The sequence below is a fragment of the Camarhynchus parvulus genome, chromosome 2 (assembly GCF_901933205.1).
Source record: "Camarhynchus parvulus chromosome 2, STF_HiC, whole genome shotgun sequence".
Lineage (NCBI taxonomy): Eukaryota > Metazoa > Chordata > Aves > Passeriformes > Thraupidae > Camarhynchus > Camarhynchus parvulus.
Genome location: NC_044572.1, coordinates 100,869,279 through 100,895,064, shown reverse-complemented (window position 1 = coordinate 100,895,064; position 25,786 = coordinate 100,869,279). Strand labels below are relative to the sequence as shown.

The 25,786-nt window shown below is 38.3% G+C and overlaps 1 protein-coding gene across 1 annotated transcript; it reads left to right on the top strand.

Annotated features, from left to right (window-relative positions):
* Positions 1-23,797, top strand: RAB12 (RAB12, member RAS oncogene family). The gene is made up of 6 exons (XM_030971380.1): positions 1-382; positions 11,972-12,032; positions 19,646-19,784; positions 20,295-20,384; positions 21,299-21,403; positions 21,685-23,797. The coding sequence occupies exons 1-6, from the start codon at positions 139-141 to the stop codon at positions 21,796-21,798; spliced, it is 753 nt and encodes a 250-aa protein (XP_030827240.1). The 5' UTR covers positions 1-138; the 3' UTR covers positions 21,799-23,797.
* The last annotated feature ends 1,989 nt before the right edge of the window (positions 23,798-25,786 follow it).

Below are 25,786 nucleotides of genomic sequence, written 5' to 3'. Positions count from 1 at the left end.
GTTCCCGTTCCCCTCGGGCAGGGCCGGGCGGCGGCCGCGTCTCGTCCTCGCTGCCCCCTCCTCCCCGTGCCTCGCAGTGGTCGGCGCCGGTGGCGGGGAGGGCGGGGAGGGAGCGCGGCGCCGCCGCATGCATCGCTGATGGAGCCGGGCTCGGGGCTGCCGCAGCGCAGGGCGGGGGGCGGCGGGCTGGACCTCGGGGCGGGCTCGGCGGCGGGGTCGCCGGCGCTCTCGGGGGGGCAGTCCCGCCGCAGGAAGCAGCCGCCGCGCCCGGCCGATTTCAAGCTGCAGGTGATCATCATCGGGTCGCGGGGGGTGGGCAAGACCAGCCTTATGGAGCGATTCACCGACGACACCTTCTGCGAGGCCTGCAAGTCCACCGTGGGTAAGGGAGCGCGTCCCGTCCCGTCCCGGGGAAGGGGGCGCTCCTCCCCCCGGTGCTCATGGGCCCGGCCGTGGGAACGCGGGGTCGGTGCGGCGGCCGCCCTTCCCCGGCCCCTGTCCCGCCTTTCCCCGAGTGCGGGCCCGCTCCCCGCCTGCCGGGCATTCCCTCCCAGACCCTGCCCCGCTCCGGGGCGCGCCGTGGTCACGGTCCCCTTCCTGCCCAGGGCAGCCGGGTTGGGTGTCCCCGGGTGGGTTCCTCGGCCGTGGGAGGGTCAGGGGCTTGGTTGGTGCCAGACTACAACAGCTCTTCTTGAAAAGATCGTAGATGTCCTAGTTACCTTTGAGAGTTCTGAGCCCTCCTGTTTCAGCCTTGCTAACGGCAAACAGTTTAAAGAAAAAATTGGGCATGGTTGATGAAGCAGGCTTTTGTGCTTAAGTCTTAGAGGTTGCGTGAAAGGAGACAGAAGTATTTCAGGAGCTGAAAAGTTGCAGTGTGTATTTTATGTACTCTTCCAGTGTATTACTCAAGTACTCTTCCAGACCGCAGTCAGATTAACTCCAGATGGCTGCTATGGCTTCGCGAAGAACCCCCCTCTGATGTTAGATCCGAGGTTAATGTTTTGTTTCTCGAGAACACTGCGTGTTTGGCTTTTTATGCAGCTACCTAGAGAGCAAGCTCCTAGTTCTGTAGTGTACTGTCTTATTCATGATTTAGTCATCTGTGCATCTCTGAGGTAATTTAATGCCTGCTGTCTTTTAATACACAAGTGTGTAAAGGGAGGAAAACAAGCTAGTTATTCTGCGTTGTTATTAGAGTCCTATCCTTGGAGTTGAACTCTTGAGTATTGCAGCAAGGTGATTGTTAAAGTCTGTGTCACTGGAAAATATGTATGCTTAGCTTAATTGTAGCTTGGAATGTGAGGGAATTTAGGCATCTGATGAAAAGTGATTGTATTGCCTTTTAGAAGCTGAGTTATTACTATCTGAAATTATCTTCCTGTAAACAAAATGATGCACAGTTACTAATACTTTTGTTTTAGTGTGTTTTTTACTAGTTATTTAATTCTTTCCTAGGCTAGAAGTCCAGATCTGGTAGTGCGGATTAGCACTGTTATGTTGATACGTTTTTTGGTTTGAAGTTGGCAACTTAACCTTTTAGAATAGAAGTTAGAAAGACAGTTTCAGAGGCATTAGTACTCAAGGGATGTGTTGTAATGAAGAAATGTTGATGTCTTGTCTAGATGAACAGATTAATTGAATTTATGGTACAACTAAAGTACAATTAATAGAGGAATGTATTCTTTATAAATTCTCTAGGTCTAGACATTGATTTTTAACTTTCCTGCATCTTCTTTAGGTTGACCCCCATTAAGGGTTCAGTCAGGTCTGGGCTGCTCTCTGTAACTGGTGTTAGTTTCCTGCTGTGAATCTTGGGAAGTGAGGGGAGGTGGTCTAGATCCCGGTCCAGACTTCCAGGCTGGTGCCTTTTCAACAAAACTGATTTCCTAAATAACTGAGACAGTGATTTAAGCAGAGAAGCTTCCTTATTTTAGGGAAGAAACAGGAAATAAGTAGTGATATGCTGCTAGACAGAAGGTTACGTAATGTTTGTTGTACAAAATGTGCCAACATAAAGCAGCATAGGGAAATCAACTTGTGCCAAAATACATGTAGAAGGACTTGATAGTAATGGCATTCTTTCAAGGTCCTCAGACTAAACTTGAGAGCTGTTGAGATTCCCCCAGATCTTTTGACTGCTAAATGAAGGAGCTTTTCAGTCAGCACACACTCTGATTTTTTTTTCACTAACAAGTAAGAAAAAATAACCTCTGCTATTTACATTTCATATAGATTGAAAATAACCCACACTCCAAAACAACCTGAGTTCAGCCTCTAATACACAGTTGAAATCATAAAGCTCTTCCTTTGCCACCACTTAACTGCAGTGGTTTTCAAGAATTTGCAAGTGGAGAATGTGTTTTGAGACATCAGTGAAAATGATGTGACTGATCCAGTTACATAAACAGAAGATACCTTGAGATTCAATTTGAAAAGGCCATGTAACCAAACAAAAAACTGCATTTTGTTGTATGTACCTTACATTAGCAAAGCTGTAGTTAAAATAGAATGCTAGAATACATATTTACTTCCTTATCTTGGTATTTATGGTCTCAGCCTTACTTTCATACTTGTATACTAAAACCTGTGGATATATAGGACCAAAAGAACAACATTTAGCACCTTAAGATTTTGTATGAAAGCAGAGGCTACTCAGAGGATTTCCTCCAATAGTGGCAGAATTGCGAATGTCCAAAGACTTTTTCTGTCTTCTGCCCCTAAGTGCTGATAATGGTGCCATGTTATTGAACAGTGGAGCATTTCTGCAGAAAAGGGAAGGTTTGGATTCAATTAAGAAAGATACAGTATTTAAATGCTAATTTAAGAAGACTGCATTGCCCAATTGGTAAAGAAAAATCTGTAATGAAAACACATCAACATGTCTTCAGTCTCAGCTCAGATATGGAACTTCTTTGAAAGTGTTCAAAAATAGCTTGGCAGATTTCAGCACATTATTCATAACAGCGCACAATGTGCTGTTGATCTAAAATTCTTTTGATGTATTTATTTTGGGCATTATATTAGTTGCATGGAATATTGTGTCTCCTTAAATCTGCTATTTACATAGCACTGAGAATACCCAATATGCTCAAATATTTACTGATTTTTGAAGAAGGTAAAATCACTCACTCCATGCCAGTGTCAAATCTCCTGTCTTTTTATAATGGGATACTAACTTCTTCAGGGGTAATATTGGGATCATATTAGCTTTGTCAACAAACACAAATCTACACTTCTTTTTTTAAAGTAAAATTTTGTCTTAATTTATTGTTTGTTGCCTGCATTATTCAAACAGGAGCAGAATCCAAAGCTATCACTTGAAGGTTTTCCAGAATTGACAATTTAAAAAAAATATGCACCAAATATGATGTGAAGAAGAATGATCTTTCCAAGGGTAGTGGATAAATACTCATTGCCACATCTGTAAGAAGATTCAAGCGTGGGCGTGAAGAAACAGTGTTTGCCTCTGCTTCTTCCACCCCTTTATCCCACCTCAGCTAGTTCTTATCCTAGAAGAAATACATCCTTATTCAGATCTCCATAGTCATGATGTTACATTTTTATTTTAATATAAATATTTTTAAAGAGATTCTTTTTCATCAGAGTCCCTTTATTAAATATTCAACAGACTCTGTTCTCTTCCCAGCATCTGTCCAGCTGCTGCTCAGTCTCCTGGTTCTAATCCACCAATTCTTCATTCATTCCCAGTCTCCCTGCTGTTTTTCTTCCATGACAGATCTACAGAATTCCTGTACTCAGCAGTATTTCCTGTCAATCTAATTCTTCTGCAGACATTACACTTCTCTCTGGGTTTTATTCTCTGAGCCTGAGGTTCCTGCTCTCCCAAAGGTGGGGCCCTGCACTGACTCACCTCTTAGGATGCTGATTGTCCTGGTCTCTCAAATCAAGTTGGACTCCTCAGCTTTTCTTTTACATGCTGGCTCAGTATGTGAAGTCTCTTGAGACCTTGTCTTGTCTTTCAGCTCTTTTCCACCAGGTCTAAAGTCATCCCAGGAAAGAGGCCTTGCCCTGGATAATACCAGTGCAGTGTGTGTGCCTTGTGCATTGCTGGCTGTTTTAGGAGCTGTTCATAGGAAAGCAAAGTGTCACGTGTAGTAAACACTGAAGCTTCCTTCTGTCCTTGTTTACAAGCAAAATAATAGTGGAGTTTGTAATGGGCAGGGTTGTTGTGGATCAAGATAGGAATTTAGTGACCTGTGATCTCTTCTGGGCCTGAGGGATCCAGATCAGTGGCATGTAAATGCCTTATGCTACAAGACTCCTTTTACTTCACGGAAATGCTCTTTGACCTTGTTTCACCTTCATGTGAAATGGTATGGCACTCAGAAACTCCTGAGATTTATAGAGATCCATAGCTTTCCCTTCCAATTGCTATTTTTCCTACTATTTATTTTTAAAATACCCATGTCCATGCAAGATTCCTAGTGTCCATCAAATAAACAATAGCAATAGTGAAAACTTTAGCTTTGTCTTCTATCAGAATTTCTTAAGTAAGGCAACATCTGTCTTTAGTATATAGGCATTTATATATGAAATACAAATATATACATATATACCTTTTTATATGTATGTATACATATGTTTAGGGTTTCTGTCACAATTCAAACCTGTATTCATTCTCTTTATCCTTAAAAAATGGGAGCTAATGACATAAATGTTCAGTTTCATTCCCATAAGCTTATCATATAACATAATGATTTTTTCACTAAAATATCAGACTACTCACTTTTGAGATATCTGTCATTTTTCAGAACTGCCAGCTAAGTTACTCCTCAATCTTTTTAGTTATCTAATCAGTATTCTCACAGACACTGTAAGCATAGTATGTGGCTTGCTAACAATTTGATGGGGTTTTTTTCAGGAAATCAAAAATATGGCTTAAAAATAAATTTAGTAATTTCATATAATCTGAGGTGAAGAACAACCTATAAAACATTTTCAGAAAATCATCCTGAGTCAACGAAGTAAACATTCCTTTCTTTGATATATTTGTGTGTGCCTGTGAGCTCTCTGACAAGTATAATTCATTTTAATTTTTCTCTAAACTAATTTTCCCCCCCCCTTTCAATAAGACATCACTGAAAGCTTTCTTGGTGTGGGAGAGGGGAGAAAGAGTAGAAATAGATGTTTCTTAGTTTACCACATCGTGACAAAGTAACAGTAAGATGTTCTTGCTTTAATCAAGAAATAGCTCTTAAAGTGAGAAATTTATGCTGTTATATTAAAAAATGTAAGGAAGTTTTGATGAGGGATTAGTAACTCTGTGAGAATTGACTGTTCTTACTTTTGCATATCCAGGATGTTAATACATCTGGTTTTATGTATTGGCTTTTTGACTAGTGCAGAATAGTGTAAATAAACCATACCAATACTTTATTAATGGCGTGCTGCAGTCTCCTGCCAAACTATAAACAGACAGAGAGGAGCAGGACGCTGGAAACTCACAGAGAAAAGCAGTTTTGTCTTACAGAAAGCCTTAAGATAATTAGGGAGCATGTATGAACCTCCTTGTTTGTCTTTGGAGGTGCAAATTATGACAGAAGCCTGTGTCCCCTGGAAGCTGCCTTTTACCTGTAGGAGCAGTGTAGTCACTTGTAATGGACAACATAGAGACTCCAGCAAGTGAAAACACCTGGCCAGTTGTTGTTTGCCCCAGATGTGCCAACTAAGTGTATTTTACAGCATTTGGTATAGTCAGCAATGGTTTGCTATGCATAATCATTTGAATCCTCATAAGTGAACAAAACTGTAATTTAAAACAGGAAAAGGTAGGTAGATAATATAAATTATTAGGGTTTAGGAATAGGGTTTTGTGGAGGTATGGGGTTTTTAATTAACAAGGGGTTACAAGAAAGAGTAAATTTCAAGTTGAACTTTGTTTTTTTTATTTGTAAACTAGATGGTAACTCCACCTGGTAGAAATATTCAGGCACTGGGTTATGTCAACACTACAGGACTGACAGATAGCCTTGTAGTCCCTAGCCAGGACATATATGAGAATACACAAATAAAACAACAGGCAGAGTGAAGAGGCCACTTGAATGGTGTCAGAGGGGGAGTTAGGTTTGCAAGGAGACTGGAATGCAGCTGTCAGACTCAGTCTCTGCTGTGAACAGCTGAGCGTGTCATTAGCAAAGAAAAAAAAGGAAATAGAGCCGTATGATTCTCAGGGACTCCTGAAGTTGGTTAGCAACACTTTTACTGCTTATTTCTGCTGATATCCCAAGGAGAGGGAAACTCAATACCCAAAACAAGCTGCTTATAGGTTCCACCTTCTAAAACTCTGGGTAGTGTTGCTCATGAAATAACCTCTCTTTTTCCATTCAGTTTTCCCTTCAAGTCAGGTAGTTGTTGACCAGTAGCTCAGTGTATTTTTCTGCTTTGCAAACAGAAGTTTGAAAAGAAGTCTTGTTCATGAAGCCACAGAGAGACTTAATCCTTCCAATTTCCTCTTCCACCTTATTGTGTTTGCCAGCATTTTGTTACATGCTTTGAACTTAGTATCCTAAATAGTGTCAAAAGCCTAGAATTTCTGAAAGGCCTTATGATTTTATTGTCCACAAGAATGTAAAGAAATTATCATTTCCTCCTTTCTCGCTGAATTGGGCAGTACCAAGCATCTGAAATGTTATAGAAGCTGTATATTGGACATTCAAAAAAAAAATCACTTGACTACACCTTCAACATTTACTCACAGCATGTATATTACACAGAAAAAAAAGAAAATTGATATCTGTTTCGTTCTAGTGTGTAGCCCAGTTGCCAGCTGAGGTATGGGTGCACTTTTATTTTAGGCAAGCAGTCTCAAATGTCTGCATGTTAATCGTTCTAGAATTACACGTTTGAAGCTCTGTGGACAACGTACTTTACCTGCCTCTAAAATAATCCCCAAACATACTTATATCTGACTTAGCACTACATGATTCCAGATCTCTTCTTTGAAATTTTTTAATTTGTAACATGCATTTTGAAAGAGTCATTTCCACTTTCGTGTGTTTTAAAAGCTAACTGCTTGCCCTAGAGTTCAATTAAAATAAGACAAAATGGTTTAGGGTATTTTTTCCTTGTAACAGTTTCTGTAATCTTTTCCTGCCCTCCCTATGTGCCTTTTGTTGTTGATTGCTTCCCCGCTGAAGCAGGACAATGGAATTCAAAAGGCACACTCTTGAGCATCTTTTCATTGACTTTGGCAGTTTTGGGATAGGTGTAACTATTTTTTGAGTTACAAACCAGGATATTTTGTAATAAAGATGATTTTTACCTCAAAACTCATGTGATCTCAGTTACCAAATGTAGCATAAGTAAGAATTTTTTTTTTTTGCATAGTGGCATCAGATGTCCAGATTCAATAACCTGTGATAGTCTTCAAATTACATGTCTGTTTTAAGGGTTAATTGGTATATAACCTCTGAATTTTTAAACTGATTGTGTTTCTTTAAGCATGGTCTGATTATCTTTCACTGATTGAATTACTTTGATGCAAATCACTAATAGGCCTCTGAAAATTGAATCTATTGGAATTGATTTTAGTTAGAGGGGTTTTTTGTGCTCTATTTGCATCTGTTTTCCCAGCTCTTCCATTAACTTTGTTACCAGGAAGTCTTGTCCACTGAAAGGTCACTCTGTGTGCATTAAGCAAAACTGTATCCATTTTCTTTTTCTGTCTCTCATGAAAGGAAGTTAAAGATTGCAAATTTAAACATAAAATGCATAGTAAGAAGTTTCTTTACTATTTTATTTCTAAACAAATACTTTTAGCTTTAAAGAGAGCAGCTGCACCCAGTGTGTATTTCAATTTGTGCTTTGGCAGATAAGCTCTAGTTCTGTTTGGGGTGAAAAATTATTGTACTGTAGTCAGTTCTGGGCTGGGCTTCATTTTTGTAGGATTTCAGTCTCAAGTTTGAAACAGTCTCAAGTTTGGTTCATTGACAAGAGATATCATCCTCAGTGACTTACCCTTATCTAGACCTTCATTAGTATGCTTCTATTTTGAGTCTCTATTCTCTTTCTTTTAAAGCTGTTTAGTTTTTAAAGAGTGCAGACAGGTTGTTTGGCTGTATGTTTAATGTACTTTTAAACCCTTCTGTCCTGGTAGCCCTTTGTTTTTACTAGAGGAGGCATAGCTTCAGTTGAGCCTATGTTGTAATAGATGTTCTTTGCACAAAGTCAATTTTTCATCCAAAGTTCACATGCTACTAACACCCATGGTGCACATTAAATAAAATGTTGAAAATCCTTAACTTAGGTTACACACACCAGGTTAGTGTTGCTGCCCTTAATGCCATGTTTTACATGTATCTAGCCTGTGGGGAGAGGAGGAATGCTCCTTTGCAGTTTTAAGTTGTAGGGCAAGCTTAATTAATTTACCTTCAAATGCTTAAATAATTGCAAAATCAGAAACCCAATCCAGAGACTGAGATCTGTATTTTTGTGCCTTTTTCATTAATTTTTGTGGGATATTTGTTTGGACTCCTGAAAAAGGCCTTCCCAGTGAAAAATGGGGGTCAAAATGTGACATCCAAAACGCATACAATTTTAATCTGTAAAATCCATAAAAAAAAGAGATATTAGTTTGAATTTACTTGTTGTCTGAGTGTAATAATTTTAGAAAATTGCTGATTGCCTGTTGCCCTGGTATATGCAAGGTTGTCCCTGGTATATAGGGACAAGGCTGACTTTTTAATGGGAGGGGAGATTTTAATAAGCTTTTTTAGATTTTAATAAGCCTTTTTTTAAGATTTTAATAAGCCTTTCATCACTGTGACCTGGCAAATGGCATGCTTCAGTATGGTCATAAGCACAGGCACTTGTCAGATTTCCTGGCATGTGTATATTTTGTTATTCACCGACAATTAGCCAGCAGCCTTTAAATGGAAGCTAGGTAGTATGCAAACCACTGGTAGTTTGCTGGTATTGTAGCAGCTAAAGAGAGCTTTTTAAAATCCTTTTTATAAGATTTGTTATTCAGATTTAACGTAGTCCTCAAGAGTAATTTCTGATTCTTCTGTTTTATTGAACTATATATAAAACCATGCCAGAGTAATTGTATGGACAGCAAAACTTTTCATTTAGGTATTTCCATTAACATATGTCAAGCTAAATAATTTCTTTCATTGACCTTTTTCTTAACTCAGTGCAATATTTGAAATTGAAGGGGAAAACAAATTATTGTGTTGTTGTTTTAATTGAATTACTAATTTGTATGTAAACTCGAAGCACTGGCTTTGGCAGTCTATGGTGAAACAGGCTAATGAAACCTGACAGGCTTAAGAATTTGTTTCTTCGTGTGCAAAAGGAAAGCTGCCAGATTTTTTTCCTTCAGTATTGGCAGACATGAAGCTTTTGGTATTGTGTTGATGCTTGCAGAGCATTACTAATTATAAAAATGTAATTGAGCAACCTTTGAAGAGTTCTGGCACTCTGTCTAAGTGTTAAATGATTCAAACAATTCTATAGAAGATTCTGTCTGCTTTTCCAAAAGTGTTACTTGTTTGTATCGTTCCTTGCAAAATTTCACAGTAGGGAAATATTTAATGGTATGACTTCAAGATGACCAATTTAAAAATCTGCCATTAAACTAAGAATACTGTTGACATATTATTTATTTTGAAACAATCTCTTTAATATGCAGTCTTTTTTCTACTTCATTTTATTAATATATTGGACCTTCTAGTTCCAGGAAGTCCCATTTGAAAATGTGGTTTATTACAACAGTTGAATTTTCTCTCCATAGTTAATTATTTTCATTTTTAAAAACATAACAAAATCCTTTTGGTTTTTTGGTTTGTATAAGACAGCAGTGGTTTGTATAAACCACTTCTATAAAAATAAAAATATTTTTGTTTTGTAGTTGTTGAAACTTACATGAAATTCCTGTGGTGGTTTTAACACTCAGCTTGGGCTCAGAGATGATTTTAGACTCTTTTAACATCAAATGAATGGCAGATCATATAGTATGTTCTGTGTGACAGAATGGCAGGATTGGGAATTGGGATTGAGATGTCTGGGCAGTTATATTCAAACTTTCTTGAGGACAGGAGAGGTATGAGGCAAGCAATTACAGTTAAGTAAAGTTCTGTCTTGTAGACAAAGTTGTGACTATTAAGACAATTGCATTTTATAATTTAAATGCATTTTTATAGAGAAAAGGCTTATAACAGTAGTAATGGATGTGTTTCTTTAAAAATAATATTATTAGCATAGAATTACAAGAATTCTCATTTCACACACCTTGGATACTAGAACATAGCTGGATAATTTCTCTTCTGCCTTTGCAGTAAGTCACTTTTCAGAAGTGTACAAAAAGATTTCTTGGAGTTAGGATTAATAAATTATTTGAAATTTTAATCATTTGAATATTTTTATCAATTTGCATATGAATGCTTGAAAATTGCCATTAAAGGTTTTGACTGTTTAGTACAAATCAGTTTAACACATTACCTCCTGGGGTTTGAAAGAGATACATGTTTGTAAGTGAAGTACGGGCATCATGTCCTGAATATCTCTCCAAGAACTGGTGATTTGGTGTGCTAGAAGCTATTAAGGACATGGAGAATGAGGACAAATGTCATGGTGTGATGACCATTACTTTTATCAATATGCAATGTGCAACTGCAGGCTGTTAGAGGGGATATTTGTTTAGAAGAATGAAGGCCAGTGATCCTTCCATTTATTTAATCGGGCTGAAAAATGTCCACCTGCTCTGCAAACTAAAAATATGGACATAATGGCCAAGTTCAGTCCCTTCTGTTAAAGTTTAAATTCAGTCTCAATTCTTAATATCAGCAGGGACACTCAGCTTTTACCAAGGGTAGTCCTTGGGAAAATGTGTTGGTTTTGTTAGAGAAAATAAAAACCATTTTTCCTCTTTGGTTTCATCCCTGTTCTTAGTTTACAATTGCATTTGAAATGGCAAAAGTGTTTCCAACACATTATCCTTCTACACTTCTGTGTGAGTTTTAAGTGTACGAGTCTGAACCTGGTTTCATGTCTTTTTATTTCTCCCTTTTTGATTTAGCTCTGTTAGGAGGGAGGATGTGTAGAAGGATGAACTGAAGCAAAAATTTTCTTACAAATGTATCCTAAAATGAACAGGTTCACAATCTGCAAATCTATGATATTCTAGGACATTTATTCTCTGATACATTTTTGTAGTTAAGGTGGTAATCTTTTGTGTCTAGGTATTGTTTGACCACAGTATGTCTTATGTGTTGCTAGCCAGCATTATTTTTTTTTATAAAAGTTAAATCTTTCTGTATAACAAAGTCTTTATGGTTCTGTCTTTGATATTTAGCTTGCATTCAGAATGTGCCTGGAGTTTTGAGATTATGAATAAAGGTACCAATCAGGTATAAACTAAATATTAAAAGTCAAATACCCTCTTTGAATATAAGAAGTTTGCTAATAAATATTTGCAGGACTTAATAATGACAGTCTTGACAAACTTCTTCATAAACCAGCCTCAATTCCAGCACTTTACCTACAGCACTTTACAGATGCTAAGCATCCATCCTGGAAGCCAGACCTATATTGTTCCTGCTTCACAAACAGCAAAACTGATGTGGAGGGATTGGTTCTGCTCCGTGCCTCCAGGGCATCTGTGCCAGTTGGAAGTAGAACAGGCTTGTCCTTGACAGTCGAGGTGAATAAGAGAGAAACAATCATACTGTGCCTGTTTTACTGTTGTGCTGGGTTTACCTGCTGCTGGAAATTTTGCACAAAGGGGAAGGTTTATGTTGTGATGCTGCCAAATTGGATGGCTCACAGGTTGTTTAGTGGTTGTCAAATCCCCGTGGTGTTCCTGAGTTGACCGTAGTGGTGCAAACCCTCCTGCTTGTTCAGACTGTTACAAGTTGATCTAAAAAAAAAAAAGTATCAAAAAAGAATAATTGCACCCTCATTACTTTTGCTTCTTATTCCTCCTTTTCTGTTTACTGTATTTTATTTATAGGTGTTGATTTTAAAATCAAAACAGTAGAGCTAAGAGGAAAGAAAATTAGATTACAAATCTGGTAAGTAAAACAAACGTGCAACCAGCAGTATGTTTTAATTTTTATGTTCTAGCATGAATTAATATGCTTGTCTAATACTACTATTAACTGTTATAAGCTGGTTTAGCTCTTACCCTATTACTTCTCTCCTCCATTCCCACAAGACTTAAACCAAACCAAATAGCTCTTAGATTTTTTTGAGGGTAAAAGGAGGAGAAGGAGAGATAAATTTAGAAGTAGGGCATGAATGTAATTACTGAAATATTAATGCATCACAGAGGCCTTGAGCCCCTTTTCCTGGAAGAATGACATCACCTACATAAGAAACAGGAGTTCCACAAACAACAAAAGTTGACTGTGTTAAATAGACACTAGAGAAAGTATATTTTGTTTTCTTTATTTTTCCGGACTGATTAAAACTGACCTTCATTGTAACAGCAATTATAAAGCAACTGTGAAGTATTTTCTAAACTGTTTTTCTGAAACGTGGTATAGGCAGTGCTGTTTGTTTGACACTGTTTTTAAATAACTTCAAAGTGAAGGGCATTCAGGACTGAAATAAATCATATCCATTCTAAACGGCATGGAAAAATAAAGCAATCCCATGCAAATAAGACTATACCTTTACTGGTACTGATGTCCTACTACAGAAAGCTCAATGTCTGAGCTGAACTCCTCCTTTCTGCAGTGGGCTACATGATTTCTGGTAAAGGTTCTCCATGTTAGTGATTAATACTGGTTTTATTGCTTAAGTGTTATTGAGCTAAACACCCCTTTGTTTTACAGAGTAGTACAATACATAAACATAATTATGAGAGAATAAACCAGCTATGTTCTGTACATTAATCTTACATACTACTATGTAGAAGCTTAGCTTTGGTTTATTAACAGTGTGTGATGCATAATTACCATTTTAGTTAAACTGTTTAAGCTGCTAACAAGCCGTAGAGGGGGGCAAAGCTCTAAATATGCTTTTTATTACACTTTTGGGATATTCTGGTAGTTTTTCATTCTTAATTATACGGATGCAGTGAATTCAGTTTACTAACTCCTCTTGGCAGGTCACCATCAATTCTGTCTGTCACACCATGTGTCTGTCTTGCTTCCCTCTGAGTTAACTGCTGCTCATCTTTGGTCTCATCCGTCACCTAACACTTGAATGTTAGTGGCATGTCTTCATTCATCTGTCCCTGTTTGGAAACCTATGACCACAAGACTGGCAGTTGAGCCAGCAATTGTTAGCCAGGGTCTGCTGGAGCTGACAGAGGTAACAAAAAGTCCTGATGTGGAGATGCTAATGTATATCTAATATGCATTCCTACTGTGAAATGTACTAAGCTTACAAAAAAAAATTCTCATGTTGAATAAATATATTATAGGAGTGAAAATTTTTGGAAAAGAGATGTTTAAACCATTATTTTCCACATATTGAGAATATGCTAGTAGGATATAGGACACTTTAAAAATTGAATTTAAAAGTTGATAGGTTGTTAAGATGTGATAATTACTCCTATGGGAAGCCTTACTAAAGTGGCAAGGAAAACACAATGTAAAGAGATAATATTTTAAAATATGGTAAAATGCATGAACATGACATCCTGCTCCTAAGTGTCACTTTCTCTCCAACAGTGGCTGTTAAAATGTTGTTCTTAATCTTTAAAACTGCCTTGGCATGCTTCCAGTTTTTTTAGAAAAGCAATTAGATAAGCATGACTTTTGCTAATTAATTCTGAATTCTGTTGTGCGTGTTTTTGGGCCTCTTATTATCACAGAATCATTTAGGTTTAAAAAGACCCTTAAGATCAGTGAGTCCAACCATTAACCCAGTGCTGCTAAGTCCACCACTAAACCCTGTCCCCAAGGGTCACGTCTGCGTGTCTGTTAAGGTGACACAACCCTTGCCCTGGGCAGCCTGTTCCAGTGCTTGTCAGTCCTTTTGGAGAAGAGATTTTTATTCCTAACAGCCAATCTAAACCTCCCCTAGTGGAACTCGAGGCTGTTTCCTCTTGTCCTGTTCCCTGTTACTTGGGAGAAGAGACCAGCCCCCCCTGCTCCGGCTACAGCCACCTTTCACGGAGTTGTAGTGAGTGACAAGGTCTCTCCCCTGAGCCTCCTCCAGGCTAAACACCCTCAGCTCCTTCTTGTACCTCCAGTTGTTGGATTGAAGAGGAAGGCAGTTTACCAAGTTTCAAGTTGGAAGTTTCAAACTGCAGACTTCAATTGCATGGCTGATCACACGTCAGTCTCCTTTCATACCTACACAGTGACAGAATTTAGGCTGCCTCATAGTTCCTGGTAGTGTTACAGGCTCCTGGTAGTGTTATATACATTGATTGCAGTAACTTTACTACAGAAAGACCTGTTTTGTTCAGTGAACAGATAATTTCTGAAGTTTACACTTATCTTTTCTCTTAAAATGGCAAAAGTTACATTTCAAAGCAAAAAAATTTGCTTTTTTTTTTTTTAGGTAGTCTGATTATTCTACTTCTAGAGTCAAACAAGAATGGTTTCTAAAAAGTTCGCTTCCATGTTTTTGTGGTCACTTGACCTGAGAGTAGAATACAAACGGACTTGTCTCCTGTGTTCCTTTTGTAATGGGAACTGTGCCCTGAGGATCACAGAGGCATCTGCTCTCACCTCTAGCTTCCTGTCTGGTCCCTGCTTCCCCTATTTCCCCGACTTCCAGTCAGAAAACAACCTTCTACTCTTTAGATTATGCAATGATAGAGCTTCACTGTCACAGGGTAGGACACAGGGTATTACCCATCTTTTCTGTGCCACCTGGAACAGTTAGTAGTGCCCCTTGGGTTGCCAGAAGTGTTAGGATTCAGTAAATCAGCTTCTGCCTTGCAGTTCTAGGCTGACACAAGCTCCTGTGTCCTGTGAGAAGGAATACCTGTATGCAGCTCAAGTCATGAGGTAGAGTAACCAGAACTACTGGATAGTGTAAGTGTCCAGGTAAATCCAAGCATCTGTGAATCAGTGCTTCTTCAAAGCTGGAAAACTGGATCAAATAATAGGAACCCCTCAGTGATGCTTTGAAGCAGGACAGGAAGTTGTGTGACTGTGCCCTCTCAGCTGAGTAATCTGGGTAGTTGCTGACACAAGCAGCTGACACAGTGACTCCCAGCTTTCCCTCTGAAAAGAAGGAGCTGGCTGTGGGAAGCAGGGCTGCCCTGCACTGCACCCAGTTCCTCCCTAGCCAAGGGAGCTCTCTGATACCTCTACAGGTTTAATGCTCAAGGTAGCCAGCGACCTGGGAACAAAACAAGCTTCATTTGCTTCTGAAGGTGTTTAAAGCCAGTGCATTCTCATTCAAAATTCACATTCTGCCTGCTCTGTTTTCTAAGAGACAGTTGTCTTGGGAAGTACCTGTTCTAGAATATATAAGAATGTTGTTTCTTTGGTTCAGTACCTCTGAAATAAATTAGTTATATAATAAAAGATCTTAAATATATTTATCGTTTATGGGATGAAAAAAAATCTGTTTGACAAGTAGAATTAACCCCTAAAATTACCTTAAAGCATTTTTTAAAATACTGCCTGTGGGTTCCATAGAAGCATAGAGCATGTGAAAGTGTTAAATTAGTGTTAAGTTTTTATGTAAGTTTCAAAACATATTCACTTCTATTGCCACTTTACACCACCACTCATAGCAAATAAATTTAACTAGAGAGCCAGAGACAGTTTTGAGTCTGTTCATGTGTTTGTTTCAACTGGTTTGGATAGACACAGAGAACATTTATGTAAAAGAGAAATTATCCAAAGATATTTTAATTAAGATTAACTGTATTTGTATTGTGTTTTATACAGTCTGCCATAGAACATGACAAGTCAACAGTTGAAAATGGGCTTCTTGTGATTTTTTAATTTGCTTTTGTTTGTTGTATGTTTGTATTTTTGGAGTGATGTGTAGTTTCTGTTTGGCAAGCAAAAAACAGTCAAGCCGTTGGATTCTCTAATTGCAGATTATAGCTGGTTGAGGAGTCATACACTGTATGTTTCTGATTACAGATGAGAAAGACCAATGCTTTTCATTTAGAAAACTTTCTTGGAAAAAAAATCAAGAAGAAAACTGCTTTTAGCATTAAAAAAAAAGTAATCTGATGGGGTTTTTTTTTCAGTTATGCCAAGTGCTTGTTTAAGTTGTAGTAACTTATTTGAACTTCTGGAGTTGAGTTTAATTTAATTGGAATTAAATTGAATGCCCTTCTGCTGTTGTGTTGATTCTGACCAGAGCAAATAAAGAACTACTAGCACTTAGTATCACTCATGAAAGTCATGAGTGTTAAACAGTGGTCATCTCTTCTTCCAGCTTTCCACTAGTGCTTCAATAGCTATCCTTACTAAAATACTCCAACTGCAGGAGCACGATACATCCATGAAAATATATATATTGCTATACTAGCAAGAATAATTGCTCCAGCCCTGCACATTAGAAGAAGGCATTTGAAGTTGGATGTGCTTTATGTTAGCTCTGCATTAGGGGTGGTCATTGTTTCCTCAGCACTGGAAGAATTTGCAACATGTTTTCATGAAAAATATGATGGCACCTAGTAGAAGAAAAGATTTTCCATGCTAAAGATCAACTTGACACTCAAACTGCAGTTTACTTAGGTAGCCTGGGGTTGCATTTTAAACTTACTTATTGCAGAAATAGTTTTCCAACTAGCTTTCACCTTACAGTTTGAAGAATAATACAACATGAGATTAATGTTAGAGACATTCAGCATAGAAACAAATTCAGCTTATTTTCTTCCACTTTTCAAAGGAAATAAGGGTTAGAATATCATGCTCACAATCAGACACCTGCTGACTGGTTTCATTTCCACCTGCTGCAGGAGGAGAGGTGGAGTGTGGGGAGTCAGTGACTTCAAGCAAGGCGAAGAAGGTCAGCCATAATCCACTGGAATTGGCATGACCAGGTGACAGTCAGTGGTCATCTGGCCATTTATTATAGGTAGTGGGCAGCCAGGCTGTCCATGGGTGTTCTGAACTGGCCACAGCACGTGTGTGTCCCAAACAGCCAGCAAGCCAGACTTCAGGTTGTCACATTTGGGTGAAGGACCTATACAAACAGGAGCACAGGGTGGAGCAGCCTAGGAATGCTGTAAACTTTTAAAGAGCCTGAGGGTGTTTTGGAGAGAGGAGAAGCTGATAGTACCAGGTGGACTTGGAGACAGAGCACTCAGCAGGGCTGGGGAAGTGTGGGGTTGGAGATAGCTGGAGTGGGAGAGTTTTGTAATGTTGCATAGTTCTCTTCATGGCCTGCTTATCTAGTGCACTGCTGACTGCCTGCAGGGAGGGTAGTGGGACATTAGTGATTTTATAATGTATCTGCTCAGTGATCTGGTACCCTGCGATGGAGTTGCTAAAGGTCCTTAGCACTCACTTGAAGGCACAGACAGGTGACTCTGAAATACCCTCTTTATTTCTCTTTTCCACTAGGGGCACAGAAAAAAGGGAAAAGACTGGCCTGCAAATCAATCTGACAAAACCAAAAAGCAAGTTTTCCCACTGCTCTGAACCAAAATAGAATTGGTGTATTCTCCCACATGAGATATGCCCTTCCACCTGCCGTATGGTTATTTGTGCTCAGAAAGATGGAATTTTAGGTCCCCCACCCCTAATACACTTCATCAGTAGGCTGGATTAGCAACAGATGACACAGGCTTCTCTGTGAGGTCATAATTCTGAGTTCTGTTCTTAAGCACTAGAGCAATGTTATCCATATGTGGAAAATCAACGGTTCATACTAAAATTATTAATTTTTAACAGACTGAACATCCAAAGGACCTTCCAAAAAATGAATCTGACCATAACAAAGAAGTAATGGGAAAGAATGTGGAGTTACTTGCTCTGTGTAATATTATATATATATATATATAATTTCAGCTGCCAGAACTTGTATTGCTTTACAAAAAATGCCTCATTAGTGAAAATAAAACAACCAATTAACCATCTAAAACTGGTCTGCGATACTACTGGTGCTTGACCTTATTGAAACAGACTACCTATTTTCATTTTCTGTAGGGTCCCAGAGGTTTATATGAATTTAATTCTGAAGTTCTGAGAGTGGGATTTGAATAAAAATAAACCAAAAATGGATGCAATAGGAATTTGTTCTTCTCTACCCTGTGCTGCAGTGTCATTGGCTTGCAGTGAAGTATAAGTCATTATTTTCCTACAGGCTATGAAGCAGAGATTGCAAATCTTTTTCTAGTGGACTCTGCTTTACTTTGTAAAATCACTAGCAAATATTTGTTGCTATCAAGTACACTTGTGGCAATTTCAGGAGCAAGTTAAATACTTCACTTTGAAACTCGTTTGAAATTCCTAAAGATTTTAGGCAAAGTAAGATCGGTTTGTGCTAGTATATTCTACTGCTTGTGCATAGACCTTAAATCTTCAGGACAATCAATGTGGCATTTTGTGAACATGACCTTTTTTTTTTGTAACAAGTGTTTCAGGTCTCCATTGTTAATCTCATTCCCAAATTCATTCTCCTCCTCCTTTTGTTTAAAATGTGACTGTTAAAGAGGATTAATTTTGAAGTTTTGAGTCCCAGCACACATGCACACAATTTTCCTCCCTCTACTCTTAATTTTGATCCATCTTTTGACTTGTTCTAACTTTGAAATTGCAAAATTATCCATTGGCTTTGGGGACTGAACTCAAGCAGCAAATGCTTGATCACTTTGGAGCACCATATAACCTACTTTCGAATTGAGATGCCAGTCACATTTTAAGACTTAGGATATGCACCAGCTATTTTTTTAGTATAACTGCCAAAAATCCTCCCTAGGAAGGCTTGATGATGTGATTAAAAGCAGTTCAGAAGTTTTCATGGTTCAGTAAAAAACAACTCTTCTGTCTCATCTACTTTGGAACAGAAGCCATAGCTAGTGTGGGTGACTTAGTGTTGTTGCTGGAAATTATTCTCCAGTGTGAATGCACCCTGTCTGAAATACCTGCAGTGCTGACAGTGAGCATAGGGATGTTACTTGCACACCTCAGATAAGTAGATATAAATGTGTAAGCCAGGTCTCTAGTGCAAAAGTTGTACCACTTGGTGATTGCTCACTCTTGTGAGCAATTCACTTCTGTGCCAGGAGGTTTTGCAGTAGTTTTAGAACCATGTCTGAATTGCTGAATTCAGACTCCAAAAAGAGTCTGAAAACTCAAATGATACTGATCAGTGCATTGCTCATTTTATGGTTGGGTATGTGGATGTGTTTAATAAGCATGTATCCATTTTTTGGTCTATTTTTTCATTTTTTCAGGGCTGTTAAAAAACCCAGCCAAAAGTCCACAAAACACACAACAAACCCCAAGAACACAAAACCAGCTTTATCTCCTGGTACATTTTCATTGGATAGCTTCACTCTCAGACACATGTAGAAATGTTTGGCGGCCTTTCATGGTGAAGTTAGTATGGGATAAATAGTTTTAATATGAAAATGTTTTATGATTGAAAGTACTGCTCCATTTTTTTTCCTGAAATTCACACATATGGAAGGAAATGTAGTGTCTCTAATTAATGTGGGAGTGTTGTTATTAAAATGTAAACAAAGTTATTCTCTACTTTGCAAATTGGTGAAATATTTGTGCCACTGTTTGCTGCTGCTTCTTAGGGACACAGCAGGTCAGGAGAGATTCAACAGCATTACCTCAGCTTATTACAGAAGTGCCAAGGGAATTATTTTGGTGTATGATATCACCAAGAAGGAAACATTTGACGATTTACCAAAATGGATGAAAATGATTGATAAGGTATGCGTTAAGTATTTTCTTTTTATATGCTTTTTTTAACAAGGATTTTTTCCCCTCAGAGAAATTTACAGCATGGGTTTAGGATTAATAAACTACTGTCAGATAGTTTGCACTGATTACTTTTAGCCAGGATTTAACATTGATGTGTTTTGCTTGCAAAATGGTTGTCCATTCCTGCTTTCTTGAACTAGAATTGTCCCAGTTAGAAGTGTCAGTGAAAATCTGTAACATTGCTCATTTACCTTTGCAGTGGGGGGGAGGGGGGTTTGTTTCCTGTCTGTGAAATAAGGTCATTGTGTTCATTCTTAGATAAACTGGAGCAGCTAGTTCTCAAGTCACGTTTTAAAAATGAAATTTAAAAATTGAAAATTTTTGAAATAATGTTTGGGAAGAACACTTACCTATAAACTATGTCAGTGTGGTAGTGGAATTGCCCTTTTTTTGTATTGTGTTTGCATTACAAAATCTTATGTTTCTAGGTGTAGTTAATTAGAAATGTTTTAATTGCAGTATGCTTCAGAAGATGCAGAGCTTCTATTAGTTGGAAATAAACTGGACTGTGAAGTTGATCGAGAGATTTCTCGGCAGCAGGGAGAGAAGGTAAGGACAGGTCTAGAGGCAAAGCTGTTGTGGCATTGCTGATGATGGTCTGTGGCTACTCTTGTTCAGACTGCTGGATGCAGGGACCATATTGAGAGTGGTGGTGGTGGTCTCTCAAAATCCATGTGGTGATGTGCAGTTGTAAGTGTTCATCCTGGAGTAGTGTGTCTTTGGTCTAAAAAAAGAGTAAGCTACAAGTCAGCTTCCACTGTACCAGTAGTCTAGGGGATACTTCTTTCTGAGCTCTGAAAGGAGGCGTAGTGAAGATTTGAAGCAAAAATGGAGAACTCTAGTCAGAAAATCTTTGTGGGCCTTCTTTCAGATGTTTGCTTCTCAGTACTATTTTTGGACAGGCAACAGCCCTGCTTTGATTATTGGCTCACCTTTGTTTTCACGTTCCTTTTGTTCTCTTGCAACCCCGTAAGTGTTAAGGAAGCTGGCAAAAGAATATGTTTGTTGTAGTGTGATACTCAACACTGTCTTGACCAGAATTATTGTCAGTATGGGTGTACACAAACATTTGGAAGTGAAGGCTTATTCCAAACTTTTTCAGGTCTTGCATCTGTACTTCCCTTTTCTATATCTTGAATAATAAAGTTGAGATTAGCTGTTCTGAGAAGTTCTTCCTTTTTGGCAGTCTGCAGCAATATGTGTCAACTGAATACATGAATTAAGTCTGGAAAAATGCAGAGTACTTTTCCAATAAACCTATTTTAAGCAAAAATTAACTATATGTTGCAATATTTTTTCTACCATGCAGATTCAGGATTATTAATAGGATTAGACTTCCATCTAAGATTTGGGGAAAGTTGCATGTTTGGGGTTTTTTTAAGGTTTTATGAGGAGGATATATTTGTGATGTGTCACTGTTTGCACATATCTTCATGGAGTTATTTTATTTTTTCTCCCATCAGTTTGCACAGCAAATAACTGGGATGCGGTTCTGTGAAGCAAGTGCCAAGGATAACTTTAATGTGGATGAAATATTTCTAAAACTTGTTGATGACATTCTGAAAAAGGTAAAATACTCAAGTTGTAGTATTCCTCTGGTCACCCAAATGGTCAATGTTTAAATAATGACTGCACATGCTTGGGTGGACAGAGAGCGAGTACACATTGTCAGGTGAAATTTTTGGATAATACATAGTGGGCATGATGCAGCTCACACACTGCTGATCACTGCATTTCACTAATAAGACCCAAAAGACCCTGAAATTGAGGCTTTCGCTGTCAGTGAGCTCTTGAAATGAGTTCTTTCTACGCAGATGACTGTTTACAGGTGATTTTTCTTTTCTTTAAGATGCCACTGGATGTTATAAGAAATGAGTTGTCCAACAGTATCCTGTCCCTGCAACCAGAGCCAGAAATCCCACCAGAACTGCCTCCTCCAAGGCCACATGTCCGTTGCTGTTGACTTTTTACTTCCTCCAGAGTGAAAAATATGAGCAGGAGGGTAAAGAAAGTATCTGTACTACTCTGCACTACAATCATTTGGCAGTTTCTCGTTGCACTTTGTTATTCGAGTCAGAGCTACACACTAACTTGTAAATATGCAAATATGCAATCCTATGTAGGATTCAACTATAACATTTAATTATTACCCCTCTCCCTCACAATGATGTTTCGTTCATTGCCCCAGTGTTATAAATACTGTACAGTCGGTCGGGGTTTGTCACACATCCAGTTGAGGAGGAGGAGAAATTAAATCTATACCTATTCTTGACATAAATGTTGTAATAGTTCTTTGTTATTATAAACAGGCAGGTAGAAGCTCTTCTGGTATGAAGATAAGTATATGGTGCTTTGCTAACTATTTTAAAGACAAATTTTTTAAAAACAGAGGACTTTATGTACAAAGCTTCCATAATCAGCATTATGTTTCCTTTTAATGTAGTGAAAACATTTTTGGCTGTAGCATCCTCTGCTGACTGGATTTATTGAAAAGCTAAGTTTAATTTTTGGCAGTCTTTTATTTATTTTGTTTAATGCTGCACCTTTCTTTGTGTACCGAGACATCACACCTGGTGCAGATCTAAGATTGCACTTTGAAAAAACATATATAATTTTCTGCGTAAACATAAATTTGGTTACAAGAATCATTAGGTTTCAATAAAAGAATGGAGATATATCAAGCTCTAAAAGAAGGTATAAAAAAAGCAATGCTGCTGTCCTAGACAAATTCTTGAGAAAAAAATTATGATACATTTTCCTGTGTTAAGGAATATATATGTGTATTTTTGTCTGAACATCTGTAGGGATGGGGGAAGGGAACCTATGGTAAAACTATTTTCTTTCCTAATGGTGGAAATTATTCCCATCAAGCAAATACTGTGTTAGGATTTTGTCTGATAATGAACTTGTGAATTATATCTTTGGTATATCTTTTATTAAATGCACTGTTTAGTTTAGCTGTGGTAAATCAGTAGATACATATTTGAATAACTTGGTGTGTCCTGAATGTTGTGGTATTGAAAAACATTGTGGTCTTTCTAAACTAATGAAGTGCAAATAAAATTTTGTATTTATGAATGACAGTGGAACTGCACCTGTTATTAGAATGGCAAGTATCAAGTGATGGGTAAAAGGTAGAATCTGGAATATGGAACAACACTTGTGTTAATTTTGTTATGATTTAATTTTCTGTTTGACAGTTCTTTAGGTGTAGTGGGAAGAGCAGCAGACATTAGTTGTTCACCTTGGTCACTGCTCTGTTGGGAGAGCAGCTGATGACCTGGCCCAGCTGATATCTTCAAATAGCATGTGACTGCTTGTCATGCTGCCTTAGCAGGTGGTCACCAGACTATTAGTTACACTGACAACACAAGTATGAACCAGTCTTTTGCACACTACAGCTTCTCTACTTCGCATTCTCTGGTGCTGGAACCCATTTTGTCACCTTTGCCACTCTTCTAGCCAAAACTGGCACTGAACACTAAAGTATACCACTGACTTAAACAGATTCTCTCTGTTTTATGGGAGAAAAAAAGACACAACAAACTGTTAACACACACCAAAAAAAAGCCCTTATTTCACTGAATAAGCTCTGACATTCTGAATTCAATGCCATGCAGGCCTGTAGCACACCTGGATTTCTACTGAAAAATTAAGGAAAGCATGGTTGATATTTGTGCTTATGTCTTCTGCCACCTTGTGCCTAAACAGTTCGCTTTTTAAAATAGTAAACTTACAGTTTACTATCCTATTGGTAAGATAAAATGAATTTCTAAAGCACTTCTAGGAGTTCAGATGATACTGTGGGCAATAGCAAGGAAGGGAAAATTATGGAAAGTGGATTTTAACTTGACAACCATTTTATTTTAGCTGATTTGTTTTTATTTGTACTTAGAAACTTGTGATTTTTTTTCCTGCAATTTTTGAATTTAATAAAAATTAAGAAATTTGACTTAGATAAACTTTCTTTTTGTAATTCTGTGCTGTTTGTATATAGGCAGATTGGGATCTCAGTCTCTTGTACCAAAAATTAAAAACTATTGCATTTAAGAAGGACATATTTATTTGAGTGCTTGAATGTGTTTTATTATCCATTGGAAATCATAAAAAAAACCAGGAAGCCTGTTTGCTTTCCATGTATACTATGAAGAGGGTTTTGTCTCCTGATTTTATCTCTACAGCTTTTATATTAATCAAAACCAGTTTATTTATGCCCTTGCTCCACCCAGCAGGCATTAGTGGTGGGATATGGGAAGAGGGGAGGAGGGGAAAGAAGTTATTCATGCTGTTTCCTTGTCTCATATGGAAGTTTAACAGTCTATGTTTGCATCTAATGATGGACTATTTGAATGGTCTGTACAACCATCAAGGATCACAGAATGGAAAAAAAAGGGCAAGATGAGCACTGGCACAACTGTGTTTGCACATCACTGTTCTTTAGAAGCCCTGGTTAGAGGGGGGCCATTCTCACTCTTCAGGGAGTGTGTGGGGATTGTTTCCTTCCAACACTGAGCCCAAAAAGCTTTTTACACTAAAATCATCAGATGCTGTGAGGTCCTGTAGTCCCTGGCAGGTTCTTCATGATGGTCAAAATAAATGTGTGATCATGGCAAGCATAAATCACAGGAGTGTCAGCTGCTCTGATATACTGGGGGGTTCTTGACTTTCTTGAATCAGAGAAATAATGAAATACTGCAATTATTAGATAGATGGTGGTCATTGAAGGGTGATTTGCCACTGATTTAAATGTGGTGAAGATTTAATGCAGTGAATTCCCGATACTGTATTACATCCAGTTAGCACTGTGTCTTTTACCACAACTAAAATTCATATCTGTTGGGAGACTCAAACAATATTTGATTGTGTCCCTAAACTTTTTAACCTGACTGTAATGGCCATTCCGCCAGTGGGTTGAGTTAACAGACCATTTCTTCACAAGTGAACAGAAAATAGGAATACCAGAAGTTTGTCTCGTGTCTAATAGTCACAACACAGAAAAAACTGAAACCACTGGCTTACCAGGACATCTCGAATTATGCACTGTTGTCCTGTCTGAGCTAGAGAAATAGTGACAGTCAAATCTACCTTTCACTAGATTTCTTTTCTCCTTCAGAGCAGAAATACACAACTAATGTCAGGATTTGGTGCTTCTGTTGAAGAAAGATGAGAAGAAGGTGGGAAAAAAAAGGACTGGAAGTTAAAATACCCAAATTAAACCTCCTCAGCACAACTTTAGGCCATTTCCTTCTTTTCTGTCACTTGTTACTTCAGAGAAGTGACTGACCCCACCTGGCTATAGCCTCCTTTCAGGTAATTTTAGAGAACAATAAGATCCTCCCCTGAGGATCAATTTTGTGAAATTGAACACAGGATTGGAAATGACAGAAAGTGGCCCACTGAACACTCAGGAGCTACCTCAGGACCCTAGGATCCCATCCAGCCCTACAGACTTGTGTGTGTCTTAACTGGTGTAGCAGGTCATTGACTATTTCCCTTTGGATTGTGAGGGCTTCATTCTGCTCCCCATCCCTGTCTTCCAGCTTAAGGTTCTGGGTACCCAAAGAACAACTGGCTTTACTATTAAACACAGAGGCAAAGAAGGCATTAAGTCTCTCAGTCTTTTCTTCATCCTTTGTCACTATCTTTATCCCTGCATTTGTAAAGGGTAGTAATTCTCCTTAGCCCTCTTTTTGTTGCTGATGTATTTATGGCAATGTTTCTAATTGTCTTCTGTGGCAATAGCCAGATTAAGTTCTAGCTGGGCCCTGTTGCTTCTGATTTTTTTCTCTATATAACGTCAACACATCCATGTAGTCGTCCTTCGTTGCCTGCCCATTCTTCCAAAGGTCACAAACTTTTTTTTCCTGAGTTTCAGCCAAAGCTCTGATCAGCCAATCTGGTCTTCTTCCCTGCCAGCTCATCTTTCAGCACAAGGGGATGGCCTGCTACCA

Bases quoted from the DNA above. Each gene is read 5' to 3' on its own strand.
- RAB12 (XM_030971380.1), top strand. From the start codon at position 139: ATGGAGCCGGGCTCGGGGCTGCCGCAGCGCAGGGCGGGGGGCGGCGGG. The intron at 383-11,971 runs GTAAGGGAGCGC...TTTTATTTATAG, and splicing joins GGCCTGCAAGTCCACCGTGG to GTGTTGATTTTAAAATCAAA. The intron at 12,033-19,645 runs GTAAGTAAAACA...GCTGCTTCTTAG, and splicing joins AAAATTAGATTACAAATCTG to GGACACAGCAGGTCAGGAGA.